General features: G+C 49.9%; 2 protein-coding genes across 3 annotated transcripts in view; both read right to left on the minus strand.

The window, feature by feature from the left end:
- The window catches only part of Col7a1 (collagen type VII alpha 1 chain), a 36,991-nt gene extending 23,828 nt beyond the window's left edge, over positions 1–13,163 (minus strand). The window contains exons 1-24 of the mRNA XM_026383973.2: positions 13,126–13,163; positions 8,954–9,039; positions 8,252–8,432; positions 7,110–7,269; positions 6,927–7,020; positions 6,680–6,841; positions 6,384–6,547; positions 6,177–6,306; positions 5,970–6,086; positions 5,721–5,867; positions 5,518–5,634; positions 5,293–5,442; positions 5,090–5,218; positions 3,648–3,791; positions 3,435–3,560; positions 3,202–3,345; positions 2,546–2,665; positions 2,263–2,406; positions 1,783–1,908; positions 1,547–1,693; positions 1,178–1,300; positions 691–837; positions 306–440; positions 74–220 (exon numbers count right to left, since the gene is read on the minus strand). Coding sequence (XP_026239758.1) covers positions 74–220; positions 306–440; positions 691–837; positions 1,178–1,300; positions 1,547–1,693; positions 1,783–1,908; positions 2,263–2,406; positions 2,546–2,665; positions 3,202–3,345; positions 3,435–3,560; positions 3,648–3,791; positions 5,090–5,218; positions 5,293–5,442; positions 5,518–5,634; positions 5,721–5,867; positions 5,970–6,086; positions 6,177–6,306; positions 6,384–6,547; positions 6,680–6,841; positions 6,927–7,020; positions 7,110–7,269; positions 8,252–8,432; positions 8,954–9,038 — 3,139 coding nt within the window. The 5' untranslated portion in view covers position 9,039; positions 13,126–13,163. The remainder of the gene's footprint in view (positions 1–73; positions 221–305; positions 441–690; positions 838–1,177; positions 1,301–1,546; positions 1,694–1,782; positions 1,909–2,262; positions 2,407–2,545; positions 2,666–3,201; positions 3,346–3,434; positions 3,561–3,647; positions 3,792–5,089; positions 5,219–5,292; positions 5,443–5,517; positions 5,635–5,720; positions 5,868–5,969; positions 6,087–6,176; positions 6,307–6,383; positions 6,548–6,679; positions 6,842–6,926; positions 7,021–7,109; positions 7,270–8,251; positions 8,433–8,953; positions 9,040–13,125) is intronic.
- Positions 13,164–13,254: 91 nt separating this feature from the next.
- Uqcrc1 (ubiquinol-cytochrome c reductase core protein 1) lies at positions 13,255–23,572 on the minus strand. 2 transcript variants are annotated; one of them, XM_026383891.2, is made up of 14 exons: positions 23,463–23,572; positions 23,067–23,207; positions 20,302–20,388; positions 19,177–19,306; positions 18,758–18,956; positions 18,219–18,298; positions 15,810–15,925; positions 15,430–15,573; positions 14,913–15,073; positions 14,702–14,787; positions 14,294–14,382; positions 13,873–13,948; positions 13,653–13,785; positions 13,255–13,440 (listed from the first exon to the last, which is right to left on the minus strand). In XM_026383891.2, exons 1-14 carry the CDS (start codon positions 23,529–23,531, stop codon positions 13,419–13,421), a joined length of 1,533 nt encoding a protein of 510 aa, XP_026239676.1. In that variant the 5' UTR covers positions 23,532–23,572; the 3' UTR covers positions 13,255–13,418. The 2 variants fall into 2 exon arrangements, with proteins under 2 accessions (XP_026239676.1, XP_026239677.1); XM_026383892.2 differs by lacking the exon at positions 13,653–13,785.
- Positions 23,573–25,838: the final 2,266 nt, after the last annotated feature.

Consider the following 25,838-nt stretch of genomic DNA (forward strand, 5'->3'; position numbering starts at 1 on the left):
CAGGAAGGGGTCAAGTTACTGATGGGCCCATCTAGCAATCCTTCTTAGGCCTCTCCTACTGTGCCTTCTATACCTGGCTTCTGTGTAACAGAGGCCTCAGGACCCAGCACATCCCCGCGGACAGGTGTCAGGGAGAATATATAGGAGATGCCAGGCTCTAGTCCTGTCACCCGCTGGGAGCTCGAGATGCCTGGAAGTGTCTGTGGGGTCCCTGGTACTTCTGCAAAGGACAAAACTTCATTAAGAAGGAGGCCCTCTATGGAGCTCCAACTGCCAGCCCACCCCAACCTTGGCCTCACACTCACCCTGGCCAGTGCTTCTGAGTGGCTGCCAGGATAGGATGTACCTGGATGCCCCAGACACTGGGGTCCAGGCCAGAGTTACTGAGTCGATCGAGGTTTCCACCACATTTAGTTCAGTACTTGGAACACGAGGTGACTCTGAAGGAGAAATCAAAGATCAAGGTGTCCTGAGAACCCAAAGGAGAGAGTTCTGAGATCCTGGAGCAGGTTATCTTAGAGAAGTGTCATGGGAGGTCATGCTGTGATTACTCTAGGGTCAAGTGTGTAGGAGGACAACAGAAGTCACTCAGAATCTGGGGTGCAGGAAATCAGGATGGATCATTAGTGTGAGGCAGGGGACGAGCCCCAACCCGAGCACACCAAAGCAGAGTGGGACCTCTGGGCTCACCAGTGTGTGCAGTCACCTCCCTGGGGGGTCCTTCTCCAGCTGGCCCTAGGACACTCAGCCACACATGGTACAGTGTCCCTGGCTTCAGCCCGTCCAGAAGGTAGCTGCTGAGTTCAGGTCCCAAAACCCTAGAGTGTTCCTGGCCACCTGGGGCAGAAATGAGGGTGGGACCAGGAGCATGTGGGAGGATGCTACCTACCAGTATTAGTGAATTCCACTCCTCACTAACCCCCACCAACCTCACTGACTGACTCAGGGTTCACCCTCCCTATTGATCTTCCTTATTCTCCCTACAGCTGCCTACTTTTCTGACCCTACCCAACTGATCCTCTAGGGCCTCCTTTGTCCCACCCACCTCACTGATTAATCCCACCCCTGTCTCAGATCCTGCAGACCCTGCTCCCACTGACCTTGTCAATCTCACTGGCTCTGCCCACAGCCCTGCCCCCACTTGGTTAGGTCCCTAACCTATTGGGGCACCTCTCACCCTCAGGTTGCCAGCGAAGAAGGAATCCATGTGCCCCAGGCACCTGTTCCCAGAGGAGTCTCAGTGAGTGCTCACTGCGCTGCACTACGCGAAGTGTCTCTAAGGCTGTTGGAGCCTCAGGTGCTTGAGAGAAAACGTGGGACTCAGGGAAGCTCTGCACCGACTGACCCCAATGTCAATCCCACACACTCACCTGTCCCAACTAGCCGCTCTACCTGTCTCAGGCTTCACCCTTCCTCTTTTCTCAGATCCTGCCCCTACTGGCTCATTACCAATACTTGGTCCCATTTCCAAATCCAAGCACCAGCCCCACCCCACAGACAATCCAAACCCCATTTCAAGGCTCGCTCCCACCCAAGATCCGCCTACGTGTGGTGACGACAATGGAGACAGGTGCGCCCTCTCGGTCACCAATAAGTGCGGTCACTCGCACAGAGTAGCTGACTCCGCCTTCAAGACCCCTGATCTCTGCAGAGTCAGTATTTCCTGGGAGTATCTGATGTCTCATGGGGCCACCTGGCCATGCAAGCAAAGACCAGCAGTCAGGGTTGTGCCAGAGGAGCAATCCCAGTCATAAAGAACAAGGGTGAACCAGGGAGCCAAACCTTCACTCTGGCCCCAAGCCAGTCTGTATGCTGTGGCTCCAGTGACCCCTACCCAGGTGACCCGAAGAACATCACTGGAAGCATTGAGGATCTGCAACTTGGACACACTGCCCACAGGTTCAGGAGCTAGGAACACAGGCAAGGAAAGAGATCAGGGCCACTGGGTATCTAGCAGAGAACAGGGTGGCAGTGCAGGCATGGTAAATGCAGAGAAAATCTGAAGGTTAGGTGAGTTTAGGGTGGACTGGTCAGAGTAGGAAACCCTGAGGAGGTCAGTGATTCATAGTGGGCAGTGTGGGACATCCATACTGTTATGGATACTTAATCATCATGAGTGGTTCAGAATGGACAGGACTGTCATTGAGCAGCGGTGGAATGGGCAGCTGGAACAGTCAGGAAAGTCTCTGGTAGAGACTTTACACAGTAAGGCAAAATAGCCAATGTGGTGTGGTGGCTAGCAGGTAGCCAGGGTCCACTCACCAGTCCTCACAACAACAGAGGCAGGGGCCCCATCCACACCGGTCACTTGGGCCCTCAGGTGTATTGTATACTCAGTATCTGGCTCCAGCCCATCTAGCTCAGCCACTGTGGCCTCCCCAGAAACCAACTGGGATTTCTCTGTGCCTGGGAACAGGGATAGAAGCAATTCCAGGGCTAGCCATACTCTGTCCCCCAACCCTCAACCTGGACCCCCAAGAAAAACTCCAGCCCCTATTCCATCCAGATCTGCCACCCACAACCCTACCAAACTCCTGACTCCCACCGTGGCCTGAGTGCCAGGAAATTCTGTATCCTGTGGCACTAGGAACCCTGGTCCAGGCAATGGTGACGGATGAGCTGCCAGCTTGAGTCACATGAACTGTCCTCACTGGGCCCACTGGGTCTGGGAAGAGAGGCAATGGGGAATCTGATGGGGGAGGGAACAGGAATCATCTGATAAGGGAAGACTATGAGAGTCTAACAGGAGACAGGGACCTGATAAAGGAGATGATGAATGGTTCAGATGGGGAAGGAATGGGAATCTGAGCTGGCAGGTGACAGGAATATAAGAGACAACAAGATCTGACAGAGAGAGGGAAATCTGGTAGAGACTTTAGGAGGCACAGAGTGGGGTCTGTCAAATGAGAAAGTGGAAGTCTGAGAGTTAGGTCCAGGAGAAAAAGTGGTGAGGGTCTGAGGGATAAGTAGTAGAAATACAGGGCAAAGATAGTGGGAGATTTAGGGGAGAGGCAGACGAATATGAAGAAGTGGGGACTTAAGGAGACCATGGAGACTGGAGGGGAAAGCAGTAGGAAGAGGCAGTAGGAATGTAAGGGGGAGACTGGAGTTCTGGGGAGAAGCAGGGATCTGAGCACAGAGGTATAGGAGTCTGAATGGACACTAGAGGCAGAGATCCAAGGAACTGGGTCAGGCCCTGACCGGTTCGAGCTATGATGGTCACAGGGGGGCCCTCCTCTCTCCCTCGAAGTGCAGACACAGCCACCTGGTAGGAGGTTCCAGGCTGCAGCCCCAGGATGTCTGTGGCAGTAGCGTCTGGGGGCAATGTCTTACTAGACTCTGGACCTAGGAACAGAGAGAAATGCTGGCATGACTTCTGTCTATCCCCTTAGTTCCCCATACTCTGATCATACCCCTGCACATCCCACACTGACCACTGCTTGTCTTCCAAGTAATCCGAAATCCACTGGCTCCAGGAACAGGTTCCCAGGCCACTCTTACTCTCATTGCATCTGACAACACAACTCGTAGTCCTGGGACAGCAAGTGGGGTTTCTGGTTCTGGGAGTTAAAGACAGGGGCCAGGGTCAAGATCAGAGCAGGAGTCAATCAATCAGCTGTTCCTCATAAGCCTCTCACAGGGCTCACCTCTGCGAATAGTGAGGACACTAGCACTACCCTCACGTGCACCCACTCGAGCAGACACCCGCACAGTGTAGCTGAGCCCAGCACGAACATCATCCAAATCAAAGGCTGTCTGACTCCCAGGAAGCACCAGTGTTCTCTCAACCCCTGAAAGAGAAGGAAGGGTTGGTGGGTAGGGGTCAGTTAGAGACAAGAATGTAAATAATGGCAATCAGTGATGAACAGGGACACATGATGAGATGACTCATGGGGGATAGGAGTTAGTGAAAATGGGACACAGATGAAAAGGGTGAGAGATGAGGACACAGGTTAAAAGCAGCCAGTGATGAATGGCAACATTGATTAACAGGGGCCAGTGTTGAATGGGGACACTGGATGACAGGGGTAAATAGATAGAAACACAGGTTGTAAGATGACAGGAGTCAGTGGACAGCAATCAAGGTTGATAAGCCGTTGATAGAAATTGATGGAGGCGGGGCTGAGGATGTGGCTCAAGTGGTAGCGCGCTCGCCTGGCATGCGTGCGGCCCGGGTTCGATCCTTAGCACCACATACAAAGATGTTGTGTACGCCGAGAACTAAAAAAATAAATAAATATTAAAAATTCTCTCTCTAAAAAAAAAAAAAAGAAAGAAAGAAATTGATGGAGGTACAACCACAAGAATGAAATCCTAATTGGAATGGGTTGCACTCCATGTATATATAATGTGTCAGAATACACGTTTTTCTAAAAACAACAAATAAACAAACAAAAAAGATTCTCATGGTAAGCAATCAGCACCAATCATACTTACAAATGGTATTATTCTATAATATGCACGTTTTGTTTTAGAAAGTAAAAGTTAAAAACTAATATCAATGGGGCTGGGGGTATGGCTCAAGTGGTAGTGTGCTGGCCTGGCATGAGCAAGGCACTGGGTTCGATCCTCAGCACCACATAAAAATAAAAATAAAGATATTGTGTCCACCTAAAACAAAAAAAATAAATATTTTTTAAAAATATAATATCAAATCATAATTTAAAAAAAGGCAAACTCAAAAAAAAAAACAAAAAAAGAAATTGATGCAGGATGACAAAGGTCAGTATTCGATGAGGACATAAAATGAGAGGTTGGTGTGGACAGTAGTCACTGCTAGGATAAGAGAGGGCAGTGATAAGAGCTTGTGGCTATGAAGAAGGATGAAAGTTATGGACAGGGATGTGGGGCAAGGAGTAGAGACAGAGCCAGCTGAGGAGGCCAGAGTTCTGGGAGTTAAAGACAGGGGCCAAAGTCAAAACCAGGACCAAGACCCTGTGACAGCTCTGGGCTCACTGCCATCTTGGGAGGTATATTGACAGAGACAGGGAAAAGCTTATAGAGATCCAGGAGTGGAAGGAATGGGGCAAGGGTGCAATCAGACCCTGAGGGCTGGAACTTTAGAGATTTTCTGGCTGCTTCCCCTCACCTTGGGTGCTGCGCAGAGTGATTCGGTACTCAGTAGCACTGGGGACAGGGCTCCAGGACACTCGTACTCGCTGCCTAGGCAGTTCAGTTGCTTGTAGGTCCATCACAGGGCCCACAGGCTGTTCTGGTCCTGTTGGAGAGCACAATGAGAGTTGATTTGGGTACCTGACACTTTCCCCAGTCACTTAGGCTGAGAGTTCTCACCAGTGGGGACCACAGTTGCAGGAGTGGCCACCTCACGGCCCTCCAGCAGAGTGTAGAGTGTGAGGCGATATTCAGTGCCTGGCTGCAGCCTATCCAACTGGTAGTAAGTCACATCAGAGGGCAACACCACTTTCTGGGGTGGTTCCAAACCTGCAAGAAGACAGAGTCAGGTTAGCTGAAGCCTAACCCTGACTACTGCCTGCACAGCCCTCTCCCTGCACTGACCACTCTCACGACGCCACTCCAACCGGTAGCCACGGGCCTCAGGCACCAAGTTCCAAGAAAGGAGAATGGATGTGGGTCCCAGAATGACAGGACGCAGGGTCTGCTCAACAGAAGAGTCTGACAAGGGCACATGGGACATCAATGGCCTCTTTGCCCTACCCTGCCTGCCCACCCAGCCTAAAGAAAGTGCTCAGCCTTCTCACCAGTGCGGGCAGTCAGGGAAGTAGCAGGCCCCACACTACGGCCGAGTAGGGTGCTCACAGTCACCTCATAGTCCATGCCAGGCTCCAGGTCACGTAGCAACAATGACCCCTGTCCAGGGCCCAGCTCCTGCTGCTGTGTTTCCCCACCTGCATGGGGCATCATAGAGGGGTCAATGGGCCCTGCAGACTCAGGACTCTATAATCTCTTCTGAAGTGCAGGAACTTCCCCATACCACACTTCTCACTTACCACTGAGAACCCGCCATGTCACACGGTAACCAGTAGCACCTGGCACACTCCGCCAGGCCACCAGGAGGCTGTGGGCTGTGGTATTCTGGATAGTTAGCTCTGGCCCCTCTAGGGCAGCTGGGGGTAAATAGAATCAGGAGTGGGCAAGGATTCTGGGGCTGGAGGGTATTTAGGTGAATGGGGTCAGAAGTTGATAGAATTACTCACTAGTCTGAGCTGTCCCACTCACAGCCTCACCAATACTATTGGCATAGAGGGCAACCACAGTCACTTGGTACTCAGTCAGTGGCCGGAGACCCTGCAGCCACATGCTGGTCTCACCAGCTGGGACATTCACCTGCCCAGGATTAGAGGTTACCTCATATTATCCAGTCAAGTCCTCAGCCACCCTCCTATCACTTCTGACATCCTTACCTCCCGCAGTTCGCCTGGCAGTGGTTGTCCCAGCCCTGTCAGAGGAGTGTACTGGACCTTATAGCCAGTCACAGGGCCACTAGCTGCTGTCCACTGTACTCTCAGAGATTGACTGCTTGGCTCAGACAGCACCAGGTCCCGGGGGCCAGTTGTTGAGTCAACAGCTGCCAATGAGGGAAATCAGGTGATGGGGCAGGAGGACCAGGGGTCTGAGCACATGTGATGGGTTCAGCACTCCCATGCTAGGGTTAGGTAAGTGGCCCAGGTTAGGGCACACAGTGTGGACAGGAACTCACAAGGCAAGGTCACAGGCACACCACCAGCAGTTGTGCACACTCTCCGGGAAATGAGGGGCAATAGGGTTCTCAAGATGCTGAAGTCATTGACGAAGAAGAAGAAATCACTGGTTGGTTGTGAGGCAACTCTCTTCAGTTCCTCAGGGTCAGCATTCTTGATTCCTGAGGTGATGCCCAATCAGGACTCAGTTGCCTATATGTCCCATATGTCCACCCCAGCTGACCTGTCACCTAGCTTAGTACTCACCCACAGCAAACAGCTTGACCCCTTGTCCCTTAAGCCTCTGGGCTGCTGTGTCTACCAGGTCCTGGGACTTCCCATCTGTGATCAGGATGCAGACCTAGAGCAGGTGCGGAGGCCAAATTAGGGCTGCTTCAGACATTTATTTTGGGGTCACCTTGGAAGGCCATGGTAGGGGTTAGGGATCACCTTGGGGATGCCAGGCCGGGCCAGCTGGGGCAGGAAGACATGGTCAGATACATGCAGAAGTGCAGCCCCTGTGCGAGTGTTGCCCCCCTTGTAGTTGAGCTCACGAATGGCACGAATCACATCACCCCCAGAGCCAAGTGCATCCAGGCCAAACTCTGTTCTGATAGGGGGAGGGAGCAACAGGCAAGGAGTCAGGACCTTTTCCAACCACAGTCTCCAGAAAGCCTCTGGCTGAGGCCTCTTAAGGGTGCCCTTTATTCTGTGATTCCTGCCCCCCATCACTAAAGCCTCCAAGTTAATAAACTCCCAAGGTGCTACTTTGTGTTCCACTTATGGCATCTGGGTAGACCTGGAGCCCTTGAGGTTCTAGGGAGATAGGATGTCTGGTTACATAATTATATGTTGCCGGGTGCAATGGTGCACACCTGTAATCCCAGCAGCTAAGGAGGCTGAGGCAGGAGGATCAAAGCCATCCTCAGCCACAGTGAGGCACTAAGAAACTCAGTGAGACCCTGTCTCTAAATAAAATACAAAATAGGGCTGGGGAGGCTGAGGTTGTGGCTCAGCAATAGAGTGCTTGGCTCATACATGTGGGGCACTGGGTTTGATCCTCAGAACCACAAAAAAAAAATGGATAAATAAACAAAATAAGGGTATTGTATCCATACAACTAAAAAATAAAAATTAAAAAAAAATAGGGCTGGGGATGGGGCTTAGTGGTGGAGTGCCCTGAGTTCAATCCTGGGACCCCCCAAAAAATAATTGTATGTGGAAGATTCACTTGTGGGAAGGTGGACACTGCCAGTCAGAGAGCCTTTCTGGTGAATTGAGAGGCTTGAAAGAGTCAGAGAGCTAGAACATGAAGAGAGTTCCTGGGTCCCCTCCTGGACTCCAAATCTCTATCCAGATAAGGAAACAGAGCCTCCTGTGTTGGGCAGAGTACTAGCCTGGAAGTGTTTCAGGCATCAGCACTCTTCCCAGTGAATTTCTCTCCTGTCTCCAGAGGAGATGCTAGGGAGGGGCTCTCTGGGCTTCCCAAGGCCCCCATCTGGAAGGGCCTGGCCTACAGGTTTCTGGGCTCTGTACCCTGTCTGTAGAAGGGGTCTTGGTGAGGTCTACAGTTCCCTAGGGCCACTACTTACCGCGGGTCATCACTGTACTGAACTGCAGCAAAACGAACACCCTGTGTACCGGCTGCCCCAGAGAAAGGCAGCACCAGCCCCTCCAGGAAGCCCCGCACTTCTCGGAAGTTGCCTCGGCCAATGGAGGAGGAGCCGTCCAGTAGAAACACGATGTCAGCGGCATAAAGGCGTGTGCAGGTCACTGGAGCCGAAAGGAAAGACTAAGACCTTTTCTGGGAGACCACCCATTTCCTCCAGGCACTGTGGTCCCCTGTAACTGAGGGGCAAGGCGGCAAGTAGGCCTCATATACTTATGCAAACTGGCTGGTTCTGTGTGGCCTGGGAGCTTTGGAGGGAGCTACAATGGGACCCAGAGCACACTCTCCTGCAGAGAATTGCAAAGTGCTGGGAGAGTTGCCCACACTGGTGTGGATCTATCTGGAACTGAGGTCAGTCTCAGGGGACCAGTGAGGAGTGGCATAAAGCAGAAGACCCAGCATGCATCTAGGGTGCCAGAATTTGGGTCTGTGCAGGATAAGAGGCAATTTGGAAGAACCCAGCACCAGATTGTGGAGCATTTGAGGAGTCTGAGAGATTTAGGAGGCATGCCCCCAGGAGGAATCCATGGGGATTGTGGAGATATGGAGGAAGGTATTAGTGATGAAGGCCAAGTAGAGCCATGGGTGACAAGGTACTACCGGATTCTTCCTAGCTTGTGCCCACCTCTTTCCCTGGGCTGAGCCCACACTTTGGACGACCCGGTCAGGATCCCGGCACAGATCGCGGCCAACAGGAGCCGCAGCTTCATCCTGGGTGATAGAAACGATCAGAGATACTCCCATCTCTGTCTCTTGCCCCGTTGGCTTTACTAGGTCCCAACTCAGTGTTCCCCCACCCCGAGTTCTGATCTTGCCTGTGAAACCGCCTGCTCCTGCAGCCGCCGTCGCTGCCGCCGCAGCCTCTGCGCAGCAGGCACTCTACAGAAAAGTCCCGATCTGGCGGGTGGAGCCGCGGGTGGAGCAGCGGGCGGGGACCAAAGATGGCCCGCCCTCACCCACCTCCCTGAGAGGTTACCGCCCTCACCCCTCTTTCCCCAGACAGATAATATGACGCACTTAAGTGCAAAGCCCCCATCCTGCGTTCTGGGAATCCCCCCCCTTTCTTGACAGATGATGAGGGAACTCCTCAACCCCATCTGGGATTACAAGGCTTGTTCTTTTAGGTCAGAGTGACCAGTCACGACAGCTGGAGGCTGAAATGTGAATAGGTTCCTGCAGACCAAAGGGTAGCAGCAGGATGGTGGGGGCGGGGGGGGGGCAGGGGCTGCAGCTGAAGATGACTCACCCCCAACTAGGGGGTGCCCAGACAAGCCTGCAGGCCATGGGTCCCGACTAAGGACACTCCTGTGAATCAGTCATGTTCTGTCTGGTGGGTCTCCTGTGCCCCACCCCAACCTCCTTGACAGAGCAGCCTCCAGCAAGAGGAAACTGGGCCTGAGGGAGATCAAGGCCCCATTGGGCTGGATATAACTAATGCATCCCTCCTCTTTGGAGGGAGAACCTGTATTATGCTTATGCATAAGTGTCCATCCCAGTACCCCTGCACTCCCTACTATGACTTGAGTAAGTCCCTGGTGGATGCATTCCAGCTGTATTTTCAGGGAGTGGGGTAGTCCATATGTGGAGGGTGAGACCACCCACTGTGGCAGCTGATCCCTTAGGAATCTACCTCCTGGTGTTCTCATCCCAAGCCAGGTCCCCCTACCTACATGTCTTTATTCTGATCTGCTGGAGTTCCTTCCTTCAATCTAGTCTTCTACCTAACTGCCCTACCAGGCCCAGAAGTCACTCTCAATATACTTATAGCTTCTTCCTTCATAAATACCACCTCCCCTCTCTTATTCCTCTCCCCTTAATCAGGCTGATTTCCCATCCCTCTCCTCTAATTAACACTGTGACTATAAACAGTCTCCACTTAGGCCCAGAGGAAGTGAGTCTTTGCATATGCATCTTTCTTCAGCTGGGTAACACTAAGGCAGACACTCCCAAGAAAAGCCAGCCCCCAGTTGGGCCCTGATCTCTGTTTTCTTGCCAGTCCTAGATAATTCTGGGCAGCCCATTACATATCTACACTTACTGGGCCCCTTCCCAATATGCTTGACCCTACAGCCTTCCTCCCATGGAGATCAATCCATGGACTGAGTCAGGGAATGGGGATAGAATTTCTATCACATGTTTCCCCTTGAGTCTTTCTGGACTTTCTGGTATGGCCAAACCTCAGAGTGGTGAGGACCAGCCAATAATGCCTATTTTCCTGTTGCCCATGAAGGCTGGATCTGCCCATTTTCACTGTCTGCCACCACCATCCCCCATCCCCAACTATCCTAGAACATGGTGCAGTGACCTTAGGGGACCCAAAACCCTTTTCCAAGGTCAAGGTCTCCTCAGCTATGTCCCAGGACTCCCACCCCAACCTTGGAAGGTGTGCTCTAAGTAAAAGTAGCAGAAAACCAAACGACTTCTCATCAGAGGCAGCTCCTGCTCCTAAGACTATCACCTCCTCTGTAAGGGTAGGTGAGAACAGGGTCTCAGAGAAGGAATGCACAATATGGACATATATGTACACATGCATCCAGCCTTTAGGAAAAGACAGGAGACTCAGCTAGAAAAAGTGGGCATACAGGCAAAGCTCACCAGAACTAAGTGCACCCAGAAAGGAAGAGCTGCTGTGAGGGAGACACTCAGAAGATATTTGAGACAGGCTTTTGGGAAGGAAGAAGGCTGAGAATGAGTACATAGAGCCTAAGGCATAGCCTTGGAGGCCAGTACCTACCTGCACCTCTTCCAGGGCACTGAGACCCCCAGAGTTCAAACTTCTCCATCCTATACTTCCCTAGACACTCCTTTCCTTGGTTTAAACGCCAGCTCTGCAAAATGGCACTATGTCTCCAATCAAGGACTCTTCTTGGGGTTCTAGCTATATAGATCCTATTGTCTTAGATGCTACCAAACTCCTCACCAGAATCATAGCTAAAGCTGGGCAGGTTGTCCCCTCCAATCCACTCCTCTCTAAGTCTCCCATACTGCTAGAGATTCTGCTAGGATTCTGTTCTACAAGTACCTCCACAACCTACCCTAGCTCTCCCTATGGCCACAACCACAGCATGGTTCACCAGGACTGCACAGAAATCCAGCCAAGTCCCTGTGCCAATGAAATCTCAGCTTTGACCAAGTCACATAGTAACCTCCAGTGCACCTCCCCAACATGCCTCTAAAGGAAATATCAAATGCCCTGAATAGAATACAAGGAGACCAGATGACTCCCAGCGGCTCCAGCTCTTATGTCCAGTCCACCTGGACTTTGGAGGACAGGCATTGGTGTAGAAATCAAGTGACCTCCTTCAGGAGCTCAAACTTAGGGCAACAGACTTAGCAATGATCCCCCCTGTCTGGGTGCCACATCTCTTAAAGCTACTGGGGTTTGGTCCATCAAGGTTCTATGCCACCCAACAGCTTTCCTCCAATTGGTCACATAATAGGAAGATGATTTGCTAAATGCCCCAGTCCTAGGCCATAGGAGGTATTAGACAGGTGTCTCCTAATTGACAACTTGTGGCATGAAGTAGGGGTAAGGGAAAGGCACTGGGTCAGAGTGAGACTAATTCAAGGTTTTGCCTATTTTCAGGCTAAGATGCTGGGAAGACTTCAGCATAGCCCTATCCCCACAAACTTGTCCCAGGACTCCTGCTCATGACTGCCAGCCAAAGACATCCTCAGAGGAGACTCAAGCCCCTCACTTCCTTTTTCACTCTTGGGCTCCCCAGGAACTTGAATGTGGAAAGACAGGGCAAGGGTACAGAAAGAGGCATACCTGTCCACCTGCTGTGGGAACCAGGACCCAAAGGGGTAAACAAAGGACAAGGCAGCTGAGAGCTCCACTAGGTCCTGATAGCCTCAAGAAATAGGGAGAGGGGAGGGGTCGGGTGCAGTGATGCATGCCTATAATCCCAGCGGCTCCACAGGCTGAGGCAGGAGCATCAAAAGTTCAAAGGTAGCCTCAGCAAAAGTGAGGCACTAAGCAACTCAGTGAGACCCTAAATAAATAAAATATAAAATAGGGCTGGGGATGTGGCTCAGTGTTCGAGTGCCCCTGAGTTCAATCCCTGGTACCCTCCCTCCTCCAACACACCCACACACCCACACCCACAAAAAAAAAAAAAAAAATAGGGAGAGGGGCTGGGATTGTGACTCAGTGGTACAGTATTTGCCTAGCATGTGAGAGATACTAGGTTCGATCCTCAGCACCACAAATAAATAATGGCCATCTACAACTAAAAAACAAAAAAAAGTTTAAAAAAAAAAAGAAATGGGAAAAAAGAAATGGGGAGGGGATCTACAGCATAACAACAGCTCAGGACTTGCCTGAGACAGATCTAGTGGAGGGAGGGGGCTTAGGCCCCACTGAGCTCAGGGCTATTCTTGGAGCCTGAGTCAGTGGCAAATCAGGGCAAAGCATTCTTACTCTGCCTGTACAGGCAGCAGTTAGAAACCAAGAGAATTCCGTGCCCCAGGCTATCCTCTTGCAGGACTCAGAGTAAACACAAAGAAAGCTTCCTTAGGGAAAGTTCTTGGCCCCTCCTGATCTGTCCTACCAGACCAGGGACTGCCAGGAAGCAATTATGTATAGGGTCCGCAGTGAGGGGTTTGCCACCCAAGCACCTAGCTTCCAGGCTGGGACCCCTATTAGGACACAGGCTGGGGCTATTCCCATGAACTCCCACATCCCACTCTTGAGACAAGCTGGCTAATATGCCACATGCTGAGCAGAAACATCTGGAGTGGGTTCTTTACAAGCATCAGAGACTTCCGGCCTCTATGCTGCAGCCCCCAACTTACCCCTGGCTGAGAACACATCAGCCTGTGTGGGAGGGAAGGCAGAAGATCCAGGGGATGTAGAACTGGTGGGAGGTGCTTGTTCCTCCATGAACTGAAGGACTCCATGCCAATAAAGGAAGTACAACACAATTCTCAACAGAGGACTTTATTGGTGGTATCTATTGCATGGGTTTGAGGTGCCAGAGTGGCATGTTTGTAGAGGGGGATCATGAGCCCCGATCCTACCCTCTTGCCTGCACAGGCATCCTGCCTAGAAGCGCAGCCAGAACATGCCACTACGGATCCGGTTGTAGTCAGGGAGCTGCTCGATTGGGCCTGTGGGGATAGGGTGAGGCGTCAGGGTGGGGTACCTGTTCTGTACAGGGACACCTGGCCATGTGCCATACCCAGCTCAGAGCTGCTGCCCAGAGAAGCACAAGACAGGCTTTCAGTGAAGAGAGGGAAGACAACATTCCCTAGGGGTGCAGAGCCTGTCCTTTCTTGCTCAGGCCCTTAGAGCCCCACCCAACAAACAGGGTGTCCGTTACCTGGTGGGTAAGGGATATTGATGAAGACACCTTGGCAGGGAGTCAGGGAGCTGCTGGGACAGGTTTTCTGAGCAAGAACTCCCTGGTAGCCACACTACTCTCAGGGGCCTCAAATTGCTTCTCTCAATGTAGGCTGGAGGTAGGGGAGCAGAAGTGGAAGGGGTGACTAGGACAAGGATCTGAGGAAAAGGACAAAGAGCAGACTTTCTAGACCACTCACCCATTCCAGCCACTGCTGGACACTGGTCATAGAAATACTTGGAGCAGACTTCATGCACCACATGGGCATCCACCTCCTGCAGGGAGAGGCAGAGGACAAACTGACTAATAGGCACTGGGCACCACCTCAGTCAGCCTCCTCCAGCTGACCAAGATCTCCCACATGTACTGTGGAACATTTCCCTCATCCAAAAAGGGTGGCAAGGTTTTCCCTACTGTAGACATCCACGGGCACCACCTATCCCCTACAGTCATTAGTGCCTTTGCCCTTCCTTCTGACTACATCACCCCTATGGGTGACAGCTACCTAGGACAATAGAGATGCCTATGGGAACAGTCTGCCGTCAGGCATCAACATCCCACCCCCTTTCAGGGTTCTGCTAGGCCAAGACTCCAGAACCTCTCCCAGGGGCCCATGTTACCGAAATCCGGCTCTCCCACTCAGCCAGGGGGATGCGGCGGCCATATGTCAGAAGGCTGCGTCCAATGTCCTCACACACAGGAGTGGTGCCTTTAATGGTGGGGAAAGCTTAGAGACCTACTCAGTCCAATCTTGAACCCACATATACACCTAAAATCTCTGGCATCAGGTTAACAAAGACCTTGCTCTGACTCCAGACCACAACCATCATTTTCTAACAACCTATTTCCACAGTGATGGGCTACCCCCATGTCTACCTAAAGCTTCAAACCCCTATAGTTGGGGTGGTGGAGCATGGCATGACCTTCAATGTTTTCTTTTCCAATCTTGGTTTGTAATAATGGTTACAATGAGCTGTCACTGCCAGGATGCACTATTCTACCCCTTCCTTTAGGGATAAAAGGCTCACCATCCAGATGAGATACCAGAGCATTTCTGAGGATGTTTTTGCCCCGAGTAACCTCACTTTCCGTGGCACTGGTACACAGGCGCATCCTAAAGCAGGGAGTAAAGGACAGGTATATGGTAGTGTTCATTGTGACAAGTGTGTTGACTCTTAACCTCCCACCTCTCTGGTCCAAGATTTCTATCCCACCCAGTAGTTCCCAGCTGCCACTCACCACTGGCCCTGCAGGAAGAATATCATGTCATCGATGCTCATACGGTCACAGACGAAGTGTGCACCCAACAACCCAGTCTCTGCATAGCAGATATTGAAGGTCTGGAAACTCTGGCACAGCTTGTTGGCCACAGCAACTGAAGCCAGTGGGCTGGACAGGTGCTGCCAGGGGCACAAATGGTTAGCACCCCCTCTTATCTCTGGCCCACATACCCTGAAACCCACAGCTTAGTACTCCCTTTTCTTTCCTTTTTTTGGGGGGTGGGGTGGGGTGGTGTACCAGGGATTGAACTCAGGAGCACTCAACCACTGAGCCACATCCCCAGTCTTTTTTTTTTTTTTGTATTTTATTTAGAGTCATGCTCTGGGTTGTTTAGTGACTTGATTTTTTCGCTGAGGCTGGCTTTGAATTTGTGATCCTCCCATCTCAGCCTCCCAAGCTGCTGGGATTACAGGCATGCACCCGGCAGTACTCTCTTCTTTGAAGGCAAGGTCCTATGCTCAATCCTGACACTTACCACGCCACCACCGTAAGTGCAGTCATAATGGCCAATCATGGCATTGGCCACTTGGAGGGCCACATTGTCCGGGTTGGACCAACCGGGTCCCTCTACTGCAATGGCCACATGGGCCAAGGGCAGGGCATCATCACGGTGGCGAATCTGAAAGAGTACATGTCAAGGGCTGAGGAACAGTATAGCCAGACTTCCAGGACAAACAGAAAGGTTGGCGGGTGTGGGTGAAGCATGCACATATGTGTAAAATCATCCTCAGGCAATAGGCACAAGACCCTTTCCCTACTTCTGAGTCATTATGGGGTCACAAGATAGCCATGCATATGAGGGTTCTCTCAAAATCCCCAGTTGACAGCAGCATCCCTGCCCACCAGGCAGCACACCTCGCTTCCAGTGAAGCGGCACGGACTTAGAGTAGGCACGGTGTCATCTGGGTATGTCGCAGAGACGCTGCTGAAGTGCTTCTGGGCGAGGTCTAGCAGTTGACGGTGCTCCACTCCTGAGGACATGGGCAATGGAGTTACTGGCTAGCCAGGGGGAATCACAGACAGGTGCAAGACCCTATGTCCTGTCTCAGTGGGAGACAGCAGAAGGAAAATACAACATTGAGATAAGATGTGGGAAGAGGAGCATCTGCCAAATGACCCTATCTCACAGGCAAGACAAGACACTTCAGGATCAAACAGTTCCTATGGTGTCAGGCAAAAGAGAAAAGCAGCATTTTTTTTTGGGGGGGGGGGTACTTGGGATTGAACCCAGCAGCACTTTTTTTTTTTAATAAACTGTATTTTATTTATTTATATGCAGTGCTGAGACTCGAACCCAGGGCTGCACACATGCTAGGCAAATGTTCTATCACTGAGCCACAACCCCAGCCCTCAGACTGCACCCAGCAGCACTTAATCACTGAATTACATCCCCAGTCCTTTTGTATATTTTGTTTTAGAGACAGGGTCTTTCTAAATAGCTGAGGCTGGCTTTGAACTCATGATCCTCCTACCTTAGTCTCCTGAGACACTGTAACACCGTGCCTAGCAAAAACAGCACTTTAAAAATGGGCTGCCATGGGACTGGGTAGAGCACTTACCTAGCATGCCTGAGGAACTAGGTTCAATCCTCAGCACCACATAAAAATAAAATAAGGGTATTGTGTCCACCTATAACTAAAAATATATATTAAAACAAACAAACAAACAAACAAAAAAGGCCAGATATAGGGGCACATGCCTGTAATCCCAGTGGCCTGGAAGGCTGAGGCAGAAGGGTCGTGAGTTCAAAGCCACCCTCAGCAATTGTGAGGCATTAAGCAACTCAGTGAGACCTTGTCTCTAAATAAAACACAAAACAGGGCTGGGGATATGGCTCAATGGTTGAGTGTCCCTGAGTACAATCCGCAGTAACCCCCACCCCCCAAAAAAGGGCTGCCATGACCCAGGCACACACCTGTAATTCCAGCAGCTTGGGAGGCTGAGGCAGGAGGACTACAGCCTCAGCAAGATCCTACTTTAAAATAAAAAATAAAAAAGGGCTGGGGTTATGGCTCAATGCTTAAGTGCCTCTGGGATCAATCCCTGATACAAAAAAAAGGTGGGGAATGCTGCCGATTCTCATTCTAGAAGCATCATCTCACCTGTATCAAGAACAAGACTGGTGCTCCTGGGAATAAGGTCACGGGGATGCCTTGTCCCTCAAGCCCTATTACAAGCAGATCTGGGTGCTGGTCATGAAAGCAGTGGCAAGTGAGAGGCACAAAGAGGTGCTATTGCAGGGCTATGATGAATTTTGGTTTCCCTGAGAGCTGAGAATACTTACAAGGAGCATCATAAACTTATACCCTCAGGACTCCTTTCCAGGTCTCACCTCCTCAGTTCCACAAGAGGCCTCTGCTGCCCCAGTGATTTAACCAGTGGTCACTGTGGCAGTGGACAGCCTGCCCCAGTTCTGCTATCACTCGAAAAGTCTGTGTTAGTAGCTCACACTGCCCTTGGTCCCAGGTTTCCTGGCTCTAAATCCCTCAGTTATGCTCTTCCTATCAGTCTTTTTCACCTACCCAGTTGCCAAGACCATAAGCAGGAAGCATTTTGAACCTCCTCCCCTACCCACATCCAGATCTGTATGAGGTTTTCAACTACAGAACTTAAGTCTAGAAAACCCAAGTCTCTCCTTAGCTCCTGCTATCTCTCTCCAGGCATGTGCCACACCTCATCCCTAGTTAGCCTGCTCTGCTCTGGCCCCACTCAGCAGAACAAATCTTATAACAAATTACTAGAACATGACACCTCTGCCAAGGTCCTCCATTCCCCACCTAACAAATACCTACCATCCTTCAGGCCTCTGGTAAAAGACTCATGCTTCACCTGTCCCCACTATAACTAACTCTGAACTCCCCTAACATTTTGTGCCTTCAATGTGCTTCCCAACTTATCATGTATATGCATCACCACATATCCAATGTCTGGTTCACCCAATGGCAATGAATGGCAAGGCCTAGCCAGGAGCTTATGTCCCTCAACAGCCACGAACTAGTTATCCTAGCACCAGGGGGGACAAAGAGAGGCCTGAGCCCTAGGGAGGGCCAGTAGTTCAACTGAGGCATGTATTAGATGAGGAATGTACCTGTGTGGCTAGTCCTAGTAAAGGCAGAAGGGCAGAATTCTGCCCTATCTTGAAAGCAAAGGAGAGAGATCATTCCCCTCAAGGACAGGAACAAGGTCCCTTGGAGTGAAAATGGGGGTTCTGACTACAAAGGCCAGGCTTCACCTACCCCGAGCTTCAAGGAGCCCATCACTCACCTCCTGCTGCTGCCAGCACCATGCGAGGGGCCTTGTAATGCCTGCTTAGATACTCAGTCAAGTCTGCACGAGACAATTTCCTGTAAAACATACAGCCCATATGGATCAAGTCTCTACCAATCCATAGCAACTTGGATATAAAATGGAACTGAGAAGAGACATGGCCTCTCTGAAGAGGCCCTATTACATCTTCATCTCTACCAACCACCCTTTCAAGGCCCAGAGTGGAGCCCTCATCTGGCCCTGCCTCACATGTGCCCTCAAGATAGTCTCACAGCCCTCTCTGAGGTGTGAGCTGACGCTGTGTGACTCTTGAGGGGCAGGGTCAGAGCTCTCAAACACCTCCCACCTGCAAGCCAAATGTTCCCTCCTTAGATTATAAGGGCATACTTGGAAACATACCCTAAAACAAAGCCCAAGATTGAAGTGAAGACCACACAGCCATTTAAATAGGTTCACAGGGACCATATGGCAATATAGAAACTGTCTCCATTTGCAGAAAATTAGGAAAATAAACAATACAGACAGTCAGTTCTCACCTGACATTCTCACTGGGCCCTTCCACAGCCTGGGCTAAAGGTGTGCCTTGGAACGCTGTTGCATGCAAGTAGTCAAAGACCACATCCCGCAAGGATGCATCATTCTCCTGCATTTCCCGCAGGATCACGTCTCGTTCCTTTTCAATCTGGGAGTCTTCCAGGCTGCAGTTCTGCACAATGTCAGCCAGTAGCTCCACCACTGGACACAAGGACATGTTCAGGTGTCCAGTGGAGACCAATGACAATACAAAACCCCAAGTCTGGCATCTCCTACTGCTGTCCATCCCTACTGGTCATCCTGCCACAAGGCCACAACTCGTGGGTAATTCAATTCTGCAGCCTGTCCAGGGGCTCCTGGGGCTCCTCTGCTCCCCTAGAGTTAGATTCTTCTGTTTCAAACCCTCTCCTCCAAGCATTACCTTTCGGCAGGTCACTGGACAGTGCCTTGATGTAGTAAGCTGTGTGCTCCCGAGTGCTATAGGCATTCAGATGGGCCCCCATGCTCTCCACCTCCTTCTCCAGGGCATTGCTAGGCCGATTCTTTGTTCCCTGAAACCAGACATCAAGAACACCAATCATGAGACACAAAAGAAGCCCGGGAACTCTGCCCTCACAGGCTAATCCCCAAAGGACTAGTAGTCCACAAGTACCTTCTTCCGCAAAGATTGTGGGGTGGGGATGTAGGGCCCAGAGTCTGTATGCACTGAGCCTTCAATGTGTGCCTTCAATGTGCTTCCCAACTCATCATGTATAAGCATCATCACATATCCAATGTCTGGTTCACCCAATGGCAATGAATGGCAAGGTCTAGCCAGGAGCTTATGTCCCTCAACAGCCACGAACTAGTTATCCTAGCACCAGGGGGGACAAAGAGAGGCCTGAGCCCTAGGGAGGGGCCAGCAGTCCAACTGAGGCATGTATTAGATGAGGAGTGTACCTGTGTGGCCAGTCCTAGTAAAGGCAGAAGGGCAGAATTCTACCCTATCTTGAAATCAAAGGAGAGAGGTCATTCCCCTCAAGGACAGGAACAAGGTCCCTTGGAGGTCCCTTGCAGGCCTTGAGTTGACCAAGGTCACAGTATCATGGGTCAAAAGAACAGAGATGATCAGGGTTAGGATAGAAGGTTGTGGAAAAAGCAAGTATTGCCCAACATTCATAATAACCTGTCTTTATTAATACTCCACATCCCCTGATAGCCATGATCATGGCTATGTTCAAATGATGTAACCTACCCCTAAACACATGCCATTCATACGAATCTCTGTGTGTGTAAAAGCTCCATAAGTCAGGCATGAACATACCAGCCTGGTGAAAACTGGGGCTTCTGTAGGTATTTGGGTTTTCTTAGCTCTGGGGACTTCATACAGGGAGTCACACATAAGTGCTCAATCAGAAGACGATAAGCTCACATGATTTCTTCCAGAAAGACTAGCCAGAGTCACTCCCCAACTGAGGTCCATAATTAGGAGGTTAATTTTTCTGATCTTCAACCTCAAAACAGGCAGCCCTAAGCCCAGGGAATAAAAAAACTTCACAGGCCTCACCTTGAAAGCTAGATGCTCCACAAAGTAGCCTGCTCCATTGTTCTTCTCAGTCTCATAACGACTGCCAGCATCAATCCATACTCCCACCTGCACAATAAGTCACCAGCAAAGCAAATAAACAAAACATCCTTGTACCACTCACAATGCACCCTGAATAATTCAGCACAAGCCCCACATAGGGCCTTATGAATCCCAAGGTGAGGGAAAGCTTTCCCAGTAAGGACCCCTGTACTTGGAGTTACAGCAGAGCCCATGGCACAGAGAACCAACCAAATGGCTACTCACACTGCATCACTGCACCTTCCATAGTGTTTGTTTTTTTTAATACTAGGGACAAGGAGGTACTCTACCACCAAGTTAAACCCTCAACCCTTTTTATTATTCAAGAGAGGACCACACTAAGTTGCCAAGACTGGCCCCAAACTTGCAATCCTTCTGACTTAGCCTCTCAAGTAGCTGGGATTACAGGCAAGTGTCACAGCTCTTGGTACTCAGTGACATATCTAACTGTACCCATTTACCTGATCCCACCACCAAAATAAAATTTTTAAATTTACTATCTTCTCAGTTGATTCTATTTTATCTAGGCTTGAAGTCTATCATTTGCAAAGAACACTTATTTTCTGTATTCTAAAAATTCTGCTTTGTTCTGATTTTCTTATAATATTTTTATTAGTTGTTAGTGGACTTTATTTTACTTATTTATTTACTTGTTTACTTACATGCAGTGCTGAGAATCAATCCAGTGCCTCACATGTACTAGGCAAGTGCTCTACCACTGAGCCACAATCCCAGCCCCTGATGATTTTATCCTTTCATCTTTAAGGAAGAAGATGCTACATATTTTATATTAAGGAAGTAACCTTCTAGTGACTTTGTCTTCTTGGTTCTGGGAGTTGAACCCAAGGGGCGCTTTGCCTCTAGGCTGGCCTCGGACTTGCAATCTTCTTGCCTCAGTTGCTAAGGATAACAGGCATGTGCCATCACATTTGGCTCTTTCTTCTTTCTTTTTAAAGACAGGGAGGAGGTTTTTACCATGTTGCCCAGGCTGACTCAAACTCCTGGGCTCAAGTGACCGTCTTGCTTGAACCTCCCAAGGACTTAGGACCACAAGTGCATGCCATTGTGCCCAGCTTAACTTTTTTTTTTTTTAAAGAGAGAGAGAATTTTTAAATATTTATTTTTCAGTTTTCGGCAGACACAACATCTTTGTTTGTATGCAGTGCTGAGGATCGAACCTGGGCCGCACGCATGCCAGGCAAGGGCACTACAGCTTGAGCCACATCCCCAGCCCCCCAGCTTAACTTTTTATTTACTTATTTATTTTGCAGTTCTAGAGATAAAACTTGGGCCTTACCCATGCTAGGCAAGTGCTCTACCACTGAGCTACACACCCCAGGCTGAAAAAAAAATCAAGGTTTTAATCAGAGTCACCAAATACTGTCAAGTGTCTCCCTGACACCCAATGAGAGAATCTTAAAATTTTAACTGCCTCCTGGTATGCTGTGAAACACCCCCCACATGGTCACAATGGTCTATCCTTTTAATTTACTATTTGTTCACAGATGACTTAAGTTTTTCACATCTCATTCCCAACAAGATATTGATGTACCTATCTATGTTTATCTTAGATGAACATGTTATTTCAAATCCATAACTCAGAAAGGAAGATGCATTTTCTACTCTACAGTATCCTTTGACACAGAAGCACACTGGTGCTCCCTACGGTCTATGGCACTGCAGAGTTCATCAATACATAAAGACTTACTAAGCTTTCTAGACAGGCTTTGGGTCAGATGCCATATAACAATAAAGTTGCCTACCACTGTTTCCTGTGTTCAGTAACAACCTGTATGACAGGACATTATCTATTCCTGGAAAAGTGAAAGAATCTGCCAATAAAAACATCTGGCCCTGGAGCTGGTGTGTATATGGCAGAGGAAGGATTATTTCTTGGGAATCTTCTCACCTACTCATACATCTAGTCAAAGTTTCTATCCTTGAGTCAATTTTTTTAAAATTATTTTTTAGTTGTAGTTGGATACAATACATTTATTTATTTATTTATTTATTTTTATGTGGTGCTGAGGATCGAACCCAGGGCCTCCCAACTGCTAGGTGAGAGCTCTACCAATGAGTCACAACTCCAGCCCCTATCCTTGAGTCAATTTTGAGGATTGTGTTTATTTACTTATTTATTTTTTGGGAAAACTGCCCATTTCTCTATCATCATCAAGTACATTTTTCTTTATTCTTTCCTTCTATTTTCCACAATGCTGGGGATCAAACCCAGGGCCTCATGCATGCATGCTAGGCAAGCCATCTACCACTGAACCACAATCCAGCAACTGCATTTCTTGAAGTTTTATTCCTGTTCTAGCTTGGAAGTTGTGATCTTGGCTGCGAGGCTGAGAAATGTGGACCCCTGTAAGGCACCTAAAATCTCTGAATCCCACTCTTCATTTCTTCATTTTTTTTCAAGACAAGGACGCCATTTCTTCTCTCATATTTTTCTTAGCAAAGCAAAACGCTGTAAGGGAATTTGGCCCCCTACTTGGCGGGCAGCAAGTGTTTAAAGATTGTTGGCTAAAAGCGAACACTACCCCATGAAGTTAAGGCTGGGCAGGAATCGGGGATTGGGACAATCTGGCAGTGAGTGGGCCATACTCTGAAACCAGACCATAGAGAAGAAGGTCACACCACGACCTAAGAAAAGATGGCCCAATCTGGAGGTCCCCCGCTCCTCGACAGAATTACCCACTCACCGTGCAGGTAGGTTGGGAGGTCTGCTCCGAGGCCACTCGCAGCCCATTGTCCAATAGGCTGACCTGTGTCTCTGGCACACTCTGGAGGGCCTGGGCGAAGGTTGCGGCACCCCGTAAGGCAGGCGCCCTCAGCACTGCCGGCTGCGAGAAGGGACAGGAGGCGAGTGAGGACTGGGTTAGAGAACTGCTCCCCAGCACCTGGGTCCGCTGTGAGACCCCTGTTCCCACCCGCGGGCCAGCAGCAGAAAGACGACCATCCCCGCAGTCGGCCATGACCTTTCCATGGCCCTGACCTGGTGACCTCCCCACTTCAACCCGCCACTGCTAATGGCCTACTCCTCTTCTGAGTCCCGAAGCCCTGAGCCCTGCAGTCCAGCGTTATCGCGGCCACCTCACCGAGCGGCGAGCGCGCAGAAGAGTTTGTGCCCCGGTGCCCGCTGCACGGCAAACTGCGGACGCCGCCATCTTGTAGCCCAGTTAGTGCGCAGTCGCGTCACACATGCGCAGAGAGGCGGGGTGAAGCCTGGGGCGCCGGCGCAGTACGGAAGACTTGGCGCTCGGTCGCCGCCTAGCGGGCAGCAGTAGCTATTCACAACAGCTAGTGGCTGGTTTTGTGTGCGAGTCCAACAGTGCCAGCGGGGCATCAATCCACCAGGCTGCCGGTCAGCTTGCGCAGCAGCGGCGGCCATCCAGGCCATCCAGTCTGTCCACCCTTCGTAGGCAGAGTGCATGGTTTCTCACCAAATGGAGGCGTCTGTAATCCTCTGCATGCCAAGAGCAGAAGTCTGGCGGGCCGAGAGGGCAGCTATAGTGTTCCCTGTGTCTGGGTCCAGGGCATAAAACACCAGCGTGAAATACTGAAACTACGAAGTGGCCATGAAACAATCACAATTTTCTCTTTAAAAGAATGAAATAGGGCTGAGGTTTTAGCTCAGTGATAGAGCGTTTGCCTATTATGTGTGAGGCCCTGGGTTCGATCCTCAGCATCACATAAAAATAGGTAAATAAATAAAGGCATGGGGGGGGACTTTAAAAAAAAAAAAGAATGAAGTAGGGCTGGAAATGTAATTCAGTGGCGGAGTGCTTGTCTGGCATGCCTGAGGCACTGGGTTCCATTCCCAGCACCCCGCGGTGCGCAGGTGGGGGCTTGAATGAAGTAGTTCAGGCGTGCTGGCACACACCTGTTAACTCGGCAAATTTTAGACCAGCCTGATAAGTTCTGATAAATGTAGAAAAGACCCTGTATCAAAAGTTAAAAGGACAGCCAGCATCATGGTGCACACCTGTAATCACAGCAGCTCAGGAAGCTGAGGCAGGAGGATCATGAGTACAAAGTCATCCTCAGCAATTTAATGAGGCCCTAAGCGACTCAGTGACACCCTGCCTCTAAATAAACTACAAATAAAGGGGGCGGGGCACTGGGATGGGGCTCCGTGGCTGGGTAAGTGCCCTTGGGTTCAATCCAGGTACAAAAATATTTTTTTTAATTAAAAAAAGACAGGTTTCTTGACTTATATAAGAACAAATATTTGAATGTGTTTATTTGCTTTATAACTTGCTCAAGTGCCCACATTGAAAAAATTAGAATGGAAGATGTTCAAGAATCAAGATGGATATCTTGAGTGGTTGGTTTATAGAATAGCCCAGTAATGATGGGAGCTTTCCAGAAATAAGAAAATAAAGCCATTACCTAGATCCTAATGGGAAGAAATTTCTGAAATGGTTAAAACCAGACTCCTGAAAAGTATATGAAGCACCCAAGGCTAGAGAGGATGAACAACGGTTTCTCCAGGAGGTGAAATCTCATGAGATTAATCGTGAAAATGGAACATTGCAAATTGTTCTTGATTCAGATTGGCTTTGGGGTAAATTGGCTTTAAGGTGAATCTTATCCAGAGCAAATTATTTTTCTCTGCCACTTTTTTTTTTTTTTTTTTTTTTTTTAGAAAGAGAGAGAATTTTTAATATTTATTTTTTAGTTCTCGGCGGACACAACATCTTTGTTTGTATGTGGTGCTGAGGATCGAACCTGGGGCGCACGCATGCCAGGCGAGCGCGCTACCGCTTGAGCCACATCCCCAGCCCCATTTTCTCTGCCACTTTATTAGAAAATCTTTATCTCTCCAAAAGTAAGGCTGGGCATGTAAGGTCAGGCATAGTGATCAAAAGGAGGCAGATTAAAAGCAGCTGAACAAGGCTTTATTGAGATTTCCTCCCCAGCAACACTCTTCAGCCCAACAGAGTGGGTCAGGGAGAATTGTGCCCAGGCTCAGCCGGATTGGAATTTTATTGGGTTTAGGGCAGGAAGGGGGTCTTGGGACAAGAAAGGGACCCAGGTTTTTAGAGTCCCGTGTTCTCCTGGGGTTGGTCAAGGGAAACTTGCTGAGATCTGTGTTCTTCCAGGATTGGTCAGGAGACCCTGCTGATTGACAAGTGGTTATGCAGCACCATCCCTGCTTGTCTGTCCAGGCCTGATTGTTTGTTCTTTCTGCACCTGCGGGTTGCCTGGTGCTTTGTTCCCTTAGCCACCTCAAACTGGCCTAACAGGGCAGGAATTGGACTGGGACAATCTGGCAGTGAATGGGCCATAGTCTGAACCCAGATCATAGAGGACCTAGGAAAAGACAGCCCAAACTGGAGGTCCCCCGAATTTGTAGCCAACTCTGAAAATACCATCATTAAAACACCCTCCCAGGGTCTGTGTGTTCTGAGGGAGGGTCCCAGCCGCCTGCCACCTTCGGAGGAGCCCTCAGACCATAGTAAGCATTAATA

The sequence above is a fragment of the Urocitellus parryii genome, chromosome 2 (assembly GCF_045843805.1).
Source record: "Urocitellus parryii isolate mUroPar1 chromosome 2, mUroPar1.hap1, whole genome shotgun sequence".
Classification (NCBI taxonomy): domain Eukaryota; kingdom Metazoa; phylum Chordata; class Mammalia; order Rodentia; family Sciuridae; genus Urocitellus; species Urocitellus parryii.